This window comes from Pteronotus mesoamericanus, unplaced genomic scaffold (assembly GCF_021234165.1).
Source record: "Pteronotus mesoamericanus isolate MK-2021 breed Mesoamerican mustached bat unplaced genomic scaffold, CSHL_Meso_final contig_50, whole genome shotgun sequence".
Lineage (NCBI taxonomy): Eukaryota > Metazoa > Chordata > Mammalia > Chiroptera > Mormoopidae > Pteronotus > Pteronotus mesoamericanus.
In genome coordinates, this window is record NW_026555186.1 from 20,987,421 (window position 1) to 21,006,086 (window position 18,666).

Consider the following 18,666-nt stretch of genomic DNA (forward strand, 5'->3'; position numbering starts at 1 on the left):
TGCAACACCCTGCCATTGTTTAGAGCAGTGATTCTGATAAGTATCTCCAAGGAAATAATCTAAAGAGTTTTTACTCTCTAATTTTCTGATATGTCTTCCTTTCTTGACAATAGTGAATACTGAGATCCAAAGAATTAGGTTCAAAGTCTTTATTGTAATTAAAACTCTAAACCTAGAACTGCCTTGCTTGGTTAACATAGTCATCTATTTCTTACTGACATGTAACAATAGCATTGACCTAAAAGCACATTATTGTTACCATTGGCTTTATATCTTTTATCCATGTGCTTTGCTTCCCTCACCATTGAGCGTGGTTTTGGTAGGCTCATGTGGAGCATGTAGTAAGCACTCTACACATACCCCTTGCATTAAAACTGAATTGAAGTGGGCATGTATAAGAAATATTTTAGTCAAAATTGTTTTTCTTCCTGACTTCAGTATTTCTGAGTGAAATATTTGATACTGTGATTCAGTTATCACCTGTATACTAATATTCTGAACAAGGTAATGAAGCTGAATATTTCTTCTGGGCTATTCTCATTCTAGTTGCCTTTGGGAAGTATCTCTACTTCAGGGATCAAAATTAAATTCATCTTTACACGAAAACTTTTTTCCCTATTCCTTATTAATATCATCTATATCTGTGTCACCCCAATAAAGTCATCTTCATTAGATGTTAGTGCTGTAGTCTTACATTATTCATGAATCAAATTTGTGCCTCATTAAGATAAAAGATTTATATGTCATGATCCTATGGGTATATTTGTAAATGGACAAAACTGCAAATGTTAGATCTGGGAATTGCCAGGCTTTCCTTTCATTGATGTTTTCTAAAGATGTCAAGTTTCCTGCATCCTCATTCCTTCCCTACAGTCCTCCTACCTCTGATTTTTTCCTTTTGCTTGGCGTGTGCTCTCTCCTTTATTTGGCTAATTTTTGTTTTTCCTTTAAGATTCAGCTGTTCTATTAACTTCTGACTACTTCTACCTCCCTCTCCCAACCAACTCCTACACATGCTGAGCTTAATTTCTTTTGGGATAATCTATCTCTGGCCTTCAAAAGCACTTATTATACTGCATTTATTGATTTATTTTCTTATCTGCTACCTGTGCCAAATATTTATTTTATGTAATCTTTATAACAACCATGAAATAGGTAAATTTTGTAAATGAAGAAACCAATACTCAGAGAGGTTATGTTGCTTGTCCAGGACCATGTATTTTGGACATGGTGGAATCAGAAGTTAGAAGTTAGGTTTCTATAGCTATTTAAGTCTCTGATATGATTTTGAATGCCACAGAAGCTGCCTAGTTCAACCACAAGCCATCTAAAAGGCTGGCAAGAAATTTCACTGGTAGCACAGCATTGTAGGGTGGGAGGGCGTCCAGTGCAATTGGTCCGTACCTGTCCCTGGCTCCTATAGGGTACTGGATTCTATACATTGAGCAGTCTCGGGGACCAAGAGCAGAAAAGAGGAGGTTTCCTGTCACTCTTTTTGTTGAATTAAATATCTGGTCTAAAGTAAGTTTTGTTCACGATTACTTTGAGATTGACTTTACTAGGAAATTAGTTTAATTTTTTTCTATTTTTAACAACAGCATGTCTTAAATGTTTAAAGCTTATCTTCCTTCTGTTGCTTGTTATTGAACAAAGTTTTAAAAAAAAAGTTTATCTTATACTGAATATAGTAAACTTGATATTCCAAAAGCAACTTGTGCTTGCTGTAAGGCTGACATGAGAAGGGATACCACCAAAAATAATGCCGGCTTGCTCTTTATGCTTGTTCTTAAACCTGAAAAACACTCCTAACTGTAGAAAGACTAAGTAAATGCTTTTCTCTTTGCCAAGCAAATTGCAGCGTATAGTCCAGTAGCAAATGATGGTGTAACCCTAGTATGGTGTCATTATGCTTCTCTCATCTGACTCTTTAATAGGGTGGACTATGAGATAAAATTATCATATTTTTGTTTTTGACCCTCAAATCTGTATCTCTTGGCTGGCTTACTCCTCTTTTATTTTTTGCTAAGGGTGACATTGGTTAATATGATCAGAAAGGTTTCAAGTGTACATTTCTATGATATATGATGTGTATATTGCATTGTGTGCTCACTGCCCAAAGTCAATCATCTCCTGTCACCATATATTTTCTCCCTTTACCCTTTACTACCCTTTATCCCCCTTTCCTCTGGTGACCACCATACTGTTATCTGTGTCTATGGGTTTCAGTTTTATGTATCACATAGGGTTCTTAGCTTTTTCTGACTGACATTTCTCTTAGCATGATATTCTCAAGGTTCATCCATGTTGTCACAAATGGCAGTATTTCAAATCTCTCTCTTGGCTGGCTTACACTTCTTTCTTTAGCTACCTACTGGACAGTTCTATATTTGAAAATCCCACTATTATCTAAGTCCTGGCTAAGGCTTAATTCATTATATTTTCTTCTCAAACTTCTCCGTATCCTGTGACTTTTCTTCCTATTTCCTGGTATTGATAATCCTCTTAAGTATTTTAGATTCAGCTCTGACTTATTTTTCTTGTTTTTACTTTGCACAACAATTTTTTCATCCATGATATATCACAAATCTATTTTTCCTTTTAATTTCTTTTGCTGCCCCTCTTGTTCAGGCCTTTATTATCTCGAGCCTCGGTTGCTGCCACAATCTACAGACCGGTCTCCCATCTCCCTTCTCTTCTTTCCCTTCCACTTAGAGAGGAATCAGAACAGTCTTCCTGAAACCTCATTAGGAAGGTTACAGTTGCTCTCTGCTGACTATAGTAATAAGGCCAAATTCTTTGGCCTGTTATTTCAAGCCTCTGCTTTCATGATTCCCCTTTGCCAACTCTGTCTTTTAATCTAATACTTCTTCAACTTCCCTGCTAATAAAAATCACTTATAGGATTTCTTTAAAAACATTAAATTCCAAGACCCATCTTAGACCTATTTAATCAGAGTTGACAACAGAGCGGACCTGGGAAGCTGTGCCTTCGTTGGATTCCCTGTAATTCTTATCAGGGAAATGTAGGAAACCCTGCATTACTACTGCAGACCTGAACTGTTCGTTGTTTTACCTAAGTACCTTGCATTTTCCCTTTGCATGTGTGTGTCTTTGTGCTCTTTTCCCTGCCTGTCTCACTTCTGGATGTCAAAGTCATATTTATTTTCAACACCTAAAATAACATCTTTTCTAAATGTCTTTCCCACTTTGTTTGTAATCTTTTCTTTTTTCTAATCTAATAACCTTTGTCGTTTTGTGTGATCCTTACATTTTCTTTTTTAAAATGGTCTTTTTGCTTATTATATGGTCTTTTCTTATTATATAAGAAACATATGATTGTGTTCTCATTGTTTAGTACTGAAATGTTATATATTCCCTTTTCTGTCTGCCTTATTGTGTGGAGTTCCAGACCGTGAGCTCCTTGATGGTAAACTTTGTGTCATCTTTGAGTGAGACTGTGATAGAGTAGAAATAGCATGAATTTGGGGTCATACAAACTTAGGTGCGCACTTTACTTTCCACTGGTACTCGGCGGCCTTGGATAACTTAGTCTTCCTGTGCCTCAGTTTTTCTCTTTGTAACATGGAAATAACGCGTGCCATTTACAGCAGTGAAGTTAGGCTATGGATATCCTTACATTGACATGTTATACAATCTTGAAAATGTTTTTGAAAGTTAAATGTCTTTAAAGTAAACAATATACTCTAGGTTATAATTTGTAACTTATTTTCAGAGAGCTAAAGAATATCAAACAAACTCTAATATGGTCAAAACTACTCTGCAGAAGCTGTCACCTTCATGCTTAAGTGATCCAGAAGGCTGGGGAAAAACTTCCCCAGCAGCGCAGCTTTCTGGGGCAGGGAGCCATAAGCCCAGTGGAGCTGGCCCAGAGCTTTTCCTGAGCTCTCCCTTATAGTCAGTCCTAGGTAGTGGCTGGAGCAGCCCAGGAGAGCATGAGTGTACACCTGTGCCCCATGACCCATCAGCAACACATTCTCCACACGTCAGTAGGTCTTGACACACTGTGCAGTCTTTGGCCTACAGAGTTTAGCTCTTTTGTCTGTTTATATAATGGAGTCATGGATAAATTTAGCTTGACAAAATAGAACCACAACAAAAAAATCATTGCAATTTACTGGTAAAGAGGACAGAAACTTTCTCTAGAACACATGAGATAAATTCAAGAGAGAATTCAAAGGGAAACGTATTTTGCTTACTTTGCTTTTGTACTGTTCTGCAGACTATGAACACTCTTCAAATGAAACCTTAGTAAGAAAAGGGAACGCTAGCTTGACTGTTAGACAAGCATGACCATAGAATATATGTTTTTTTAAAGTTTAACCTTACTGTTTTTAAATGTATGTAATAACTAGAAAGAGAGTCAAGTAAGTATCTCTTACAATGACTAAGAACAATTTGCAGTTGTAGTGGTTTGCATGAAATTAAATGTTTCTAGAGGACTTGAAAATAATTGTTTCATTATTCATTTGCTTATCAAGTTTCTTTTTTCAGTGACTCCAGTGTTAAGCTTTATTCCAGAACCAGTCTAACATCACAAAGTAATAATTGGTAAAGTCTGAATTGAGGCTTTACTTTATGTGAAAGAAGAAATAAGATAGAGTCCCCTCTGGTTTATGGATTATCAGTGTGGGATTACAGACACTACTTCACCCCACTCATGTATTCATGGCAAGGCACCTCTCCCACATGGGTTAGCTTTCCTTCATTATTTATTTCAGTATCTTTCTACTACCTGATAGAAATCACTTTTAGAATAATAGAATTTTATAGCTGAAAGGGATCTAGTCCAACTTCCTTTCTTTATAGAAGAGGAAACTAAGACTCTGGTTAAGTGACTTTCCAGACTGACTTCATTTCCTTTTTGATAGGATTGCATGATAGGAGGGTGTCATAATAACATATCTTGAGTTCAGGAAAGCACATTGTCAGAGTCTCTCATGATATTCTTGTGGACAACATGAGGAAATGTGATCTGGGAGATAGTACAGTCAGGTGGGTTTATTGCTGATTGAATACTTCTGCCCAAAGAGTGCTTTGTTGTCAATCTGTGCCTGATTATTTGAACTAGCAAGTTGAAATGTAATAGGAGTACATGTAAATTCTATACTTCAGTTTAATGAAATCATCTGAATAGGTATAAGACTTAATAGCCTGTAAGCCCTAGTTGAATTATTGAGAATAAGGTCTCTGGAATAAGGAATGTAACTTTTTTTTTTTTTGCATTTGGGGGCTCACATTTGCACATTGTGTTCAATTCTGAACACATTTAAGAAGAACACTGACAAACCAGACACGTTCAGAGGCTGGGAGGCTGGTGAGGAGGAGGGGATGATGCCAGAAACCGCCTTACATGGGGAATGCTTGAGGAACTGGATATACTGTGGGGGAGTAAAAACTAAGTGAAAATGGGACCCTAGGCTTTAGATATTTGAAAGATTTTTGTCTGGAAGATTCCCTCCCTTCATATCACTTTCTTAAATAATAGCTCCGTTCACATGTTTGTATAGGTTTAAAGTTTACTCCTGAATCTTTGTATATAACTTAAATATCAATGTCAGAAAATATTTTCAAATGAAAGCTAATTAGCAGACAAGTAGTTTTCATGAGGCAAGTTAAATAGTAGGCCCATTTTAAAAGAATCTCAATAGCTAGATTTTAAAATAATGACTAAATTGCGCCACATTAACAATAGTGATACACATAGTATTTCTCTCACTTCAAATCCAGTTAAAAAAAGGCTTTTTTTGCTCAGTCAGAAAAAACTATATTGATAGACAAATGCAACTCTTTCGAGGATAAAGTACGAACATTTTGTCCTATTCTCATTTATTGTATGAAATTAATGTTTTTTTAAAACTGATTTGAGAGAGAGAAACATTGATTTGTTGTTCCACTTATTTATGCATTGATTGGCTGATTCTTGTATGTGTCCTGTCTGACAGGAGATCGAACCTCAGCCTTGGTGTATTGGGACAACGCTCTGACCAACTGAGCTACCTGGCCAGAGCCTGAAATTAATGTTTCCCAAAAAGCTGAGAGCTAGCAGTGGGCTTAGCATGCAGCGTACTGCTAGGCCATTTGCACAGAGGTTATCAGAAGTGATAAAATGTTTATAAAATATTTGCTCCATTAAGTTGTATTAAACTTTAATTTACTTATATATCTAGTTGTTTATATTTAACTAATTTTAAAAAGATGCTACTATACTTGCTAAGCATTATGCTAAGTGAAATAAGCCAGTTGGTAAAAGACAAATACCATATGATCTAACCTGTAAATGGAACCTAATCAACAAAACAAACAAGCAAGAAAAATATAACCAGTAACATTGACATAAAGAACAAACTGACAGTAACCAGAGGGGCGGATGGACGGAGTAACAGGGGAAAAGAAGAGGAAAGGTCAAGTCAAGGAACATGTATAAAGGGCCCATGGACAGAGGCAAAGTGGGGAAGGATTGCGGGTGGGAGATGGGGGTGGGTGAGTCAGGGGAACGCGGCGGCGGGAAAATGGAGACAACTGTACTTGAAGAACAATAAAAAATAAAAATAAAGATGTTACTATATTTGTATTAATTTTATATTTCTGCTATCACATACTACCATAAATTTAGTGGCTTCAAGCAAAACAAATTTAGTATTTCACAGTTGTGAAGGTCAGAAGTCCAAAACAGATTTTCCTAGGCTAGAAATCGAGGGGTTGGCTAAGCTTACTTCCTTCTAGCTTCCTTTTGGAAACTCTAGGGAGAATCTGTTACCTTACCTTTGCCAGTTTCTAGAGCCTACTTGTATTCCTTGGTGTGTGGACCTTCCCTCCATCTTCAAAGCCAGCAATGCCGGCCACATCTTTCTCCTGTTTCATCATTCTGGAACTGACTCTTCTGCCTTCTCCTTCACTGTAAGGACTCACATGATTACATGGACTCTCCCTGATAATTCAGGATAATTTCCCCATCTCAGAATCCTTAATTTATCTGGAAAGTGCCTCTTGTCATGTAAGGTAACACCTTACATGTTGAAGATAGGATGTGAGCATCTTTGGGGGACCATTATTCTGCATACCAATCTTTTGTATCTAAACTAAGCTGTATAGTAGTATACCTAATCACAGAAATTCTTTGTAGTTCATTTTTTAGTTCTAGAAGGTAGAGCTAGGATTGGTTGGATGTGTGGAAATTACTCATAGATTAGAGAGAGGCTTGTCCAATAATGGAAGCCATTTCAAAGGGAGTGATTTTTGTGTGTTTGAGGTTATAAGCTCCTTTCAGGTGTTGAGACCCTGGTTGACTAGTCAGCGATAATGTCTAGGAGATTCCTGCATCGGGTGGGAGACTAGACTAAGTGGCTTGTAAGATCTTTTTTTTAATTACTAAAATTTTCTGGTTCTGTGCTCAAGGTCACAGAATATAATAGTGTTCTTTTTCTAAACAAATATATAAATAAGTATATATATGGGGGAAAAGTAGGTTTACAATTGTTTACATGAAAAATAATACAATAATTAATGAATAATAATACAGGAATAAACTCTGTATTGCATACTCACAATTATATATTCAGAACTATACATATATATGAGAGAGAGATTGAGATTGGGATTGGGACAGATTTTTCTTTTTAGATTTTATTTATTTTTATTTATTTTTTTAGACAGAAGGGAAGGGAGGGAGAAAGAGAGGGAGAGAAATATCAATGTGTGGTTGCTTATCACACTCCTGTTACTGGGGACCTGGCCTGCAACGGAGGCGTGTGCCCTGACTGGGAATATAAGCAGGTGCTCAATCCACTGAGCCACACCAGCCCGGGCAGGATTGATAGATTTTTTTAGGAATTGCTTCATGTGCTTGTGAGGGTGGCAAGTCTGAAACTTGTGGAGCAGGCCAATAAGCTGGAGCATCAGGAAAGGGTTGATATTACAGTCTTGAGTCCAAAACCTGCAGGCCAGAAACGCAGGCAGGACTTCTATGTTGCAGCCTTGAGGCTGAATTGATTTTAGTTGGGAAACATCAATCTTTGCCCTCAATGTTTGCAACTGATTAGATGAACACCAGCATTTTGGTGGTTAATCTGCTTCACTCAAAAATCTACTGATTTAAGTGTTAATCACATCTAAACAATACTTCCTAGTTTCTCTGTACCACTATGCCCCTTGCTTGCTTGCTTGCTTTCTCCCTCCCTCCTTTCCTCCCTTTTGCCTCTACTCCAGGGGTCCCCAACTCCAGGGCCACAGACTGGTAAGGGTCCATGGCCTGTTAGGAACCAGGCTGCGAGGGAAGCTCGCCTGAGCTCCTGTCCACTCCCTCTGGAAAAACCGGTCCCTGATGACAAAAATGTTGGGGACCACTGCTATACTGTATTTATTTCCCGCTGTTTCCCTGACTCTTTCTGCTTGGGCATGAAGTGCTAGATAATAATGTGATTTTACCATATCCCCTTTGATGTTCAGTTTTAGATTTGCTTACAGTTTTGAATTTAGTGTGGAGCTCCTTGTACTGAATTCACAAAATATATTCAGTACTTTGTTCAGTGGCTACAACCTTTAACTAGCCAGCTGCTCTTATGTAATTATTTAAAAATATATAAGGTGTTTTTGTTTCCCTCCAAAATTATTGTTACCTGATGGGATAAGTAAAAACCTTAAAATAGGTTATTCAGAAAAAATAGGCATTAAAAGGAAATACATGAATTCATTTTTACCCTCTTTGGGACTATCTCTGAATTTCTCCTGTTCTTTCACTTGTTTTTTTCTGCCTGCAGGATGCAAAGTCTACTATAGGGGGAAGTAACATCTAAAAAATTGCTTTTGACAAACAAAACAGAAATAGACTTACAGATGCAGAGATCAGACTGATCAGACTGATGGTTTCCAGAGGGGCAAGGCTTGGAGGCTGGGTAAAGAGGTGAAGGGATTATGAAGTACAGATTGGTAGTCACAGAATAGTCATGGGAATGTGAAGCACAGCACAGGGAATATAATCAATAATATTGTAACGATGTATGGTGCCAGGTGGGTACATAAAATATCAGGAAGACCACTTTGTAAAGTATATGGTAGCCTACCATTATGCTGTACACTTGATACTAATACAAAATAGTATTGAATGTAAACTATAATTGAAAAATAAAAAATAAGAAATTGCTTTTGAATATATTCTGTGCTAATTTAAGATGTTAATTAAAATTTGAAATGGTAATGATAATTCAGATTAATTCACAGGTTCTTCCTGTTATTAAGTCTTATTTTAAATGAGGACAGTTTCCTTTTCCTACAGGCTGTTTTAAGTTTTAAGAAATAGACAAGAATCCATTTTCTAAACATTGTTAATTAAACTAACAATGGTAAACTAAATTGTTCTAATAAATGAAATTGTATAGCTCATTAATGGGCCAGGCATCTGAGGACCTGAATTCTAACCTTCCTCCCGCTATTCATTAGTGTCACTCTCATTTTCTCATCTTTTAACTAAGAGGCTGGACTAGAGGTGCCGAGGCCACCTCTGGCTGTGGCGGTTGTGACTGTGACTCCATGGGGGAGCCAGCAGGGGGGAATTAATTAGGGAATATTTCTTAGAATAGATGAAGGTAAACATGTATGGCTGGGGATGCAGGAGGAAGAAATTTTAGGGAAGAAAAGCATGAATACAAGATGTTCAAGTTTTATTCTGTTTAAGGTCATTTTATGTTTACTTCTACAATTTTGCACATATCTCATTAATTCTCTTGCTTATTTCTCTTTTGTGAAATAAGCAAGGCTGCTATTATAATTATTTCCATTTGTAGGCAAGCGTTCTGAGGTCTGATGAGGTCATTCTGTTACCCTAAATGGTACAAATTTCAGACTAAAACTCATAGAATTACTGAATATTAGGTTTTAAAACTCATTTGGTCCAACTACTGTCTTTCTTTTTGTCCTGTGTTCTTTCTACTATACCACCTCTTGTTTTTTAAAGTTAGTTTTTAGTTTTCAAAGTTAGACAAACATCAAATAATTAGTTGGTGCTTTGCCTTTTTATCACTCCTTGGTTTATATAAAGGTATGGATTTAGAAATATAGATAATTACATAATTCAGATGATAACTTTCTAAAATTACAAGTAAATAGCATCTTTGGATTTGGGAATTTTTTTGTTTTGTGAAACTAGATTATAAGCATGTTTTGATTAATTAGATCTTTAAAATGTGGACAATTTCATGTTAAAACAAATTTTAAAATCTCATTTTGATAATGGAAGTATATTTCAGAAGGCATACATTTGCCTCAAGGTACTACCTATCAAATTTAGAAGGCTGTCCTCAAAATTGTTAAGCAGGAGTGAATGAGGCTTAAGGGAAAGAGAGTTTCATTGCTCTGTATCTGATGTTTAAAATTTCAATTAACATATTTTGTAATGAATTTTTCAAAGTAAAATTTTCTTTCAAAATAAATAGAAATTATTCTCTCTTCCTTAACTCTAACTTCTTACTGTTCACTCTTAGTTGATTAATTGGCGGGGGGCGGGGGATAAATTTGAAGTTTCTTCACCCTTTGGTGGCAAAGTCTGTAGGATCATCTGTAGCTCTGAAACCTGGCCAGTGGTCTGGGTCCATCAGGGCCTCTAGGGAAAAAAAAAAGCAGATACCTTTACATTTTTGGTATATTATTGTGAGACAGACCTAGATTTAAGCCCTAGATCCTCTAGTAGTGACTAGCATTGTAACCTCTAGTTAATTGCATAAACTAAATCTTTTTTTCCATCTGTAAAATGGGCCTAATAATGTCCCATTTATATATTTTCATTTGGGCAGGGGAGGAAATGAGGGGTAGGAATACTGTATTGTAGCACAGTATCAGGCATAAAGTATATACTTAATAATAATAATAGTAGTTATTTTATAGTTCTACTTTTATCTCTTTCTATGTCTTGCTTTCTCTACTAAAATATAAATTTATTAAGAACATGAACTTTGAAATTAAAGCATTTATTAAGTATTTGGTCATTGAGAGGCTTTTCCACATGCATGTTTCCTTTTTGTTAAATAGCACCTCATAGGTGCACTCATCTGATTGCTTGGGTACATTTTAGAAGAGATTCTCTGCAGTATGAAGTGTATATTTGAAGGATAATAGTGTACATTTATTTTAAATTAATCTTGTGATTTATTTTTTAAGTTTTAATATATGGGTCAAAATGAATTAGTTTACCTATGCGTCAATCATAATGAGGATTTAACATTTGTATATGAGGAATCAATAAACTTATTTTCAAGGATATAAGACTTTTTGAAAGAAAAAGTTGTTTCTAGACATTCAAGATGGTGGAGAAGTAAGTGGAAACTACACTAATCTCCTCCAGGACCAATCTGGAATTACAACTAAATTGTAGAGAAATCATCCAGAAATAATCAACTGTACACTAGCTGGGGAAAAGCTTTATAACCACAGACAGACAGAAGAAACCACTTTACCACAATGAGACTGGTAGGGAGAGCAGAGGAGGCATGAGAGGGCTGGCCGGGCCCCTACAGGTGGCAGCTGAAGCTCTGGAGGGATATTTCAGTGGCCAGGGAGTTACCTCTGAGAAGTGCGGGGTCTAAACCCCAAGCTGGCTCACCAGCCTACAGCACTAGAACCAGAAAGGAATGGGTCTGTGTCTGCCAGGGAGAAACTGCTGGAGACTCAGGGAGTCTCTTAAAAGGCCAATGCACAAAATTTCATTTGCAGCCATTTACCCTGGGATACAACAAAGGGAGGGCAGAGAGGCTTGAGAAGAGTCTGAGGTTGGTGGCTCTGGAGAGAGAACTGAAGGAACAGCTACCAGGATCCCTGTGCGGATTCATTCCCCATATTGCAGCAGCTGTCCCTCTCAGGCAGAATACTCCTCTCCAAATGGCATCAGCCTGAGGGGAAGCAATCCCCCCACCCACAGGAATATCACTGCCCCACCCTGTGCACTTAAGCTTGGCTGCTGATTACAGCTTGATTCGATTAACAGCTGATCAGTTTAACAGCTAATGCAGAAAATACAAAGCAGCTAAAATGGGAAGAAAAAGAAACAGACCCCTAATGAGAGAACAAGAGAATTCTCCAGAAAAACTAGATGAAATGGAGGCAAGCAATTTATCAGATAGAGACAGTTTAGAGTAATGATTGTAAGGATACTCAACAGCATGAAAAAAGACCTAGAAACCATAAAAAAGAACCAGTCAGAAATAAAGAATGCAATATATGAAATGAATAATACACTGGAAGGAATAAACAGTGGGTTAGATGGAGTAGAAGATCAAGTCAGTGATTTGGAAGACAAGGTAAAAAAAAAAAAAAACCAAAACACTGAGGCAGAATAGCAAAAAGAAAGTTAGAAGAATTTAAGAAACATTTTGGACGACATGAAGAGTAGCAACATCTGCACATGGTAATACCAGAAGAAGAAGAGAGTGAGCAAGTGATTGAGCACCTATTTGAAGAAATAATGACCTAAAACTCCCCTAATCTGGCAAAGAAAAAAGACACACAAGTCCAGAAAACTTAGAGTCCCAAACAAGTTGGACCAAAAGATGCCTATACCAATATTCATCTTAATTAAAGTGACAAGGCTTAAAGACAAGGAGAGAATCCTAAAAGCCACAAAAGAAAAACAGGTAGTTACATACACAGGAGCACCAGTTAGACTGTCATCTGAGTTTTCAACAGAAACATTTCAGGCCAGGGATGAAATGTTCAAGGGGATGAAAAACAAGGACTCACAACCAAGGCTACTTTACTCAGCAAGGCTATCATTTAAAATTGAAGGAAAGTTAGGAGCATCCCAGACAAGCAAAGCTAAAGGAGTTTGTTAACACCAAACCAGTACTGTAACAAATGTTAAAGGGCTTGCTTTAAGAAGGAAAAGAAGAGGAAGAGAAAGAAAAAACAAAAAACAGAGGAAAACAGTCTAACTATAAAATGGCACTACATATGTACCCATCAATAATCACCTTAAATGTAAATGGTTTAAATGATTCTACCAAAAGACCGAGGGTAGTTAAATGTATAAGAAAACAAGACCCATGTATATGCTGCATACAAGAACCCATCTCAGATTGAAAGATACGCACAGACTAAAAGTGAAGGGTTAGAAAAAGATATTGCATGCAAATGGAAAAGAAAAACAAAACCTGGGATACCAGTACTTATATCCAGCAAAATAGACTTTAAAACCAAGGCTATGGTAATAGACAACGAAGGACACAACATAAAGATAAAAGGAACAATCCAACAAGAGGAATAATCCTCATAAACATTTACACACCCAACATAAGAGCATCTAAATATGTAAAACAAATCTGGATGGACATGAAGAGAGAGATCAACAGAAATACAGTGACAGCTGGGCATTTTATACCCTATTGACTTCAATGGATTGATCTCCCAGGCAGAAATTCAGTAAGGAGACAGTGGCCTTAAACAACACATATCACATCAGCATTTCACCCCAAAGTATCAGAATATACATACTTTTCAAGAGCACATGGAATGTTTTCTAGAATAGACCACAAAACAAGTCTCAATACATTTAAGAAGATTGAAATCATATTGAGCATCTTCTGTGACCACAGTGTTATGAAACTAGAAATCAGTCACAGGAAGAACACTGAAAAACACCAAAGGCATGGAAGATAATACAAGTTATTAAACAATGAATGGGTTAACAATGAGAACAAGGAATAAATCAAATGATAACTTGAAACAAATGAAAATGATGACACAACAATCCAAAATGTGTGAGACACTGGGAAAGCAATCCTAAGAGGGAAATTCATAGCATTACAGGCCTATCTAAAGAAAGAAAAAGAAAGACAGAAAGAAGGAAGGAAGGAAGGAAGAGAGGGAGGGAGGGAGGGAGGTTCAAATAAACATTCTAATTTCACATTTACAGGAACTTGAAAAAGAACAACAAACAAAGCCCAAAGTGAGTAGAAGGAAGGAAATAATAAGTATCATATTAATAAGAAATAAATGAAGTAGAGTCTAACAAAATGATACAAAAGATCAATGATTCCAGAGCTGGTTCTTTGAAAAGATAAACAAGATTGACAAACCTTTAACCAGACTCATCAGGAAAAAAAAAGAGAAAGGACCCAGATAAATACAATCTGAAATGAAAGAGGAGAAATAATAACTGACACCAAAGAAATACAAAAGATTGTAAGAAAATATTATGAACAATTATAAGCCAACAAAACTGGACATCCTGGATGAAATGGAAAAATTCCTAGAAACATATAATCTTCCAAAAAATAAATAAGGAAAATCAAGCATCTGAATAGACAGATTACACCTAATGAAATTGCAGCAGTAATCACAAAACCCCCAACAAAAAAGAGCCCTGGACCAGATGGCTTCACAGGTGAATTTTACCATACATTCCAAGAAGAACTATACCTCTCCTTCTCAAACTATTTCATAAAATTCAAGAGGAGGGAAGGCTCCAAAACTCATTTTATGAGGCCAGCATTACCTAATTCCAAAATCAGATAAAGACACGACAAAGAAAATTATAGGCCTGTATTCCTGATGAACATAGATGCTAAAATCCCCAACAAAATATTAGCAAGCCAAATACAGCAATGCATCAAAAAGATCATACCCCATAATCAAGTGGGATTTATTCTCATAATGAGTGGTTGGTACAACATTCGCAAATCAATAAATGATTGACCACAAAAACAAAATGAAGGGTAAAAACCACATGATCATATCAATAGATGCAGAAAAAGCATTGGATAAAATCCAGTCTTCATTTATGATGAAAACTTTCAGCAAAGTGGGAACAGAGGGCACATACCTAACTATAATAAAGGCCGTATATGACAAACGCAATGTTAACATCGTACTCAATGGGCAAAAACTACAAGCATTCCCCTTAAGATTGGGAACAAGATAAGGATGTCCGCTTTCACTTCTCTTATTCAATATAGTATTTGAAGTCCTAGCCACAGCAATCAGACAGAGAGAAGAAATAAATGGCATCCAAATTGGAAAGGAAGAAGTGAAACTGTCTTTATTTGCATATGACATGATACTGTACATAGACAGCCCCAGAGATTCCACCAAGAAACGATAGGAACTGATCAATGAATTCAGCAAAATAGCAGGATACAGCATTAACATCCAGAAGTCAGTTGCATATTTATAAGACAATAATGATCTAACAGAAAGGGAAATTAAGAAAACAGTCATGTTCACAATTGCTTCAAAAAGAATAAAATACCTAGGAATAAACCTAATCAGGATATAAAAGACCAACCTGTACACGGAAAATTATGAAACACTGAGGAAATTGAAGAAGATACAAATAAGTAGTAGAAGCACATATCATGTTTAATGATAGGAAGAATTAACATCATTAAAATGTCCATTCTTCCCAAAGCAATCTACAGATTCAATGCAATCTCTATCAAGTTTCCAGTGACATATTTCACAGATTTAGAACAAGTATTTCAAAACTTCATATGGAATCACAAAAGGCCCTACATAGTAACAGCGGTCCTAAGGTCAAACTGTACTACAAAGCCAAAAAAATCAAAACAGCTTGGTACTAGCATAAGAACAGACAGAAAGATCAATGGAACAGAATAGAAAGCCCAGAAATAAACCCACACCATTATAGTCAATTAATATTCGATAGAGGAAGCAAGCACATACAATGGGCTAAAGATAGTTTATTCAGTAAATGGTGTTGGGAAAATTGGACAGATCGTTGCTGAAAAATGAAACTAGACCACCTTTTTACATCACACACAAGAATAAATTCAAAATAGATCAAAGACTTAAATGTTAGACCCGAAAACATAAAAACCTTAGAAGGGCAGCAAAACCTCGGGCATTGATTGTAGAAATTTTTTATCTGATGTATCTCCGTAGGCAAGGGAAACAAAAAATAAATAAATGGAACTACATCAAACTAAAAAGTTCTTGCACAGCAAAGGAAATCATCAATGAAATAAAAAAAAACACAGAATAGGAGAACATATTCGTTAATACATCTGATAAGGGGTTAATATCCAAAATTTATAAAGAACTTACAAAACACCAAAAAAAAACAAAAAACAAAAAAAAACAAACCCACCTAACCACCCAATTAAAAAAATGGGCAAAGGACCTGAACACACACTTCTCTAAAGGGGACATACAGATGGCCAACAGACATATGAAAAGATGCTCAACATCACTAATCATCAGAGAAATGCGAATTAAAACCACAGTGAGATACTATCTCACACCTGTCAGAATGGTTATCATCAATAAGTCAACAAACAACAAGTGCTGGCGAGGATGTAGAGAAAGCGGAATCCTTTTGCACTCTTAGTGGGAATGCAGACTGGTGCAGCTACTGTGGAAAGCTGTATGGAGATACCTCAGAAAATTAAAAATGGATCTGCCTTTTGATCAGTGATCCCACTTCTGGGAATATATCTGAAGGAACCCAAACCACTAATTTGAAAAAACATAAGCACCCCTATGCTCACTGCAATGTTATATATAATTGCCAAGATATGGAATCAGTCCAAGTGTCCATCAATAAATGAGTGGATAAAACAACTATGGAACATTTACACAATGGAATATTACTTGGCTGTAAGAAAGGAGAAAATGTTACCCTTTGCAACAGTATGGATGGACTTGGAGAACATTATGGTAAGTGAAATAAGCAAGTCAAGAGAAAGACAAGTACCATATGATTTCACTCATACATGGAATCTAATGAACAAACTGAACTAACAAGCAAAACTGAGACAGACTCAGATGGAGAGCATATGACAGCTCTTTGGGGATGTTAGGGGGTGGAGGGATTGAGTAAAAAAGAAAAAGTCTCCTGGACATGGACAACAGTGGGGTGACTGCTTGGGGAAGGGAGACATAAGGGAACTAATGGTAATGGGAAAAAAATACCATAAAGATTAAATAAAAAAAAGAAAAAGGTGTTTCTAAACTAATAATTTCAGTCAGTGGGAGAGTAATATTCTTATTTATAAAGCTTCAGTTTATACTGAAATTTTCAGGAACACATTTCTTTTGCTAACCACATTATATCAGTACTCGATTTTATGTGTATTTGTTAATTGGCGTTTTGGAAGACTTTTTTCCACCACTCATGATTATATCATTCATTCCTTTCTAGAGCATGAAGGGGAAGAGCAAAAGTAGTCATGACTTGCTTAAGGATGATCCGCATCTCAGTTCTGTTCCAGTTGTTGAAAGGTTAGTATGGTGCTAGGGTGATCGCAAATTCTTCTTTTCTGGCTTAGATAATTTAAAACTTCCTTTGTGAGTAAGCAGTCATTTCTCCTATGTCGAACTTTTTCAGCCCAGCCAAAAGTCAAAGTATTTTGACGATGGCGGTGGGTAGGAGAACTTCTAGGGTAATAGAAGCGCTGTCACTTTCACTCTTCTTGCTATCTGTCTGCCTCAGCTGAACTTATTAAATTGAAGATTAATTGTTAAACTTCTAAATCTTGGGATAGTTTGGAGACCAGAAAACTTTGCTGTGATGTTTTTATGTTTAATTCAGAGTTGCTCTGCCAACTTTTTCTTTGAAGCACTTTTTGTCTCCGTCAGTATGACTGGTAAACAAACCAGAGTTGAAGGCTTTTGTGAAAGTCACCTCATTTTGGCCAATCCATTGAGTATTATTTCTTACATATTGTCAGGAGTTAACAGAAGATTATTTACTATCTTTGTTCCTTCTCTTTGAGAAGGAAAGATGTCTTACTGTTACATATAATTGCACATGATATATTAGGCCCGTGTTTCAAAGGGAGACTAGAATACCTTTGTATTACTTTTAGCTCATTTTCAAAAATCCTGTTCCAAAAACAGTCTTTCCTTAATATCATTGCATTTGAAGGAATTGTTTTCACCAACCAGAATACATCAAGCCAGTGGAAGAAATTGTTTTCTGTAGCTCTTTATTCGTAAAAATAGCATTGTTGGTTATTGTTTGTTGGTTATCGATAGAATTTTTTCTTTTAATTTTGTTGATTTTGTGTATGTGCTAATGGAGTGTACTTCTTATTCTGTTTCTAAAAGTGACTCATTTTTTAGTATGTTTCCATTTACTCTAGAATGCCATTCTGAAATTCCTATGTTAAAATAAATTTTTGAAGTATTAATCCAGCAAAATATTCTAAATTTGGGGGTTATTGAGTAATTTTATTAGTTTCATTTTAAAGCTAAAATTTAATGTGTTTTTTTTTTGTAGTGAAAAAGATGATGCAGCAGGAGATTTAGATGATGTGAGTATTTTAGTATAAATATAGTTTGGACAATTTAAAGAAAATTCAAAATTTTTACAAAAATTAAATTGTTTTTCTTACAAGGCTATATAGATTACTTGTACCATTATATATAAATTGTTGATGCGTGTGTATCTATATAATGTGTAGGAAATGCTTAAATCAGTCATTTATAGTAGTTAGTATTCCTTCTTTATACACACATTTCAGGAGATTCTCTTTCATGACTCTAGTGATCTTTATTAGTTGTACTGGCTTAAAGCTGATAAAACAGGAGGCAGAGTTTCCTTAATATATAAGAGATCTAGTTTTTTTTTAAGTCAACCATTTCTCTTATGTAAAAACCCTTTGATCTGTGCATTGTATAATTCAGTAGGAAGTACATAACTTCC

General features: G+C 36.0%; 1 protein-coding gene across 1 annotated transcript in view; it reads left to right on the forward strand.

Annotated features, from left to right (window-relative positions):
- CWC27 (CWC27 spliceosome associated cyclophilin) overlaps window positions 1-18,666 on the forward strand; it is a 176,428-nt gene that overhangs the window by 20,799 nt on the left and 136,963 nt on the right. The window contains exons 8-9 of the mRNA XM_054578413.1: window positions 17,161-17,240; window positions 18,241-18,274. Coding sequence (XP_054434388.1) covers window positions 17,161-17,240; window positions 18,241-18,274 — 114 coding nt within the window. The remainder of the gene's footprint in view (window positions 1-17,160; window positions 17,241-18,240; window positions 18,275-18,666) is intronic.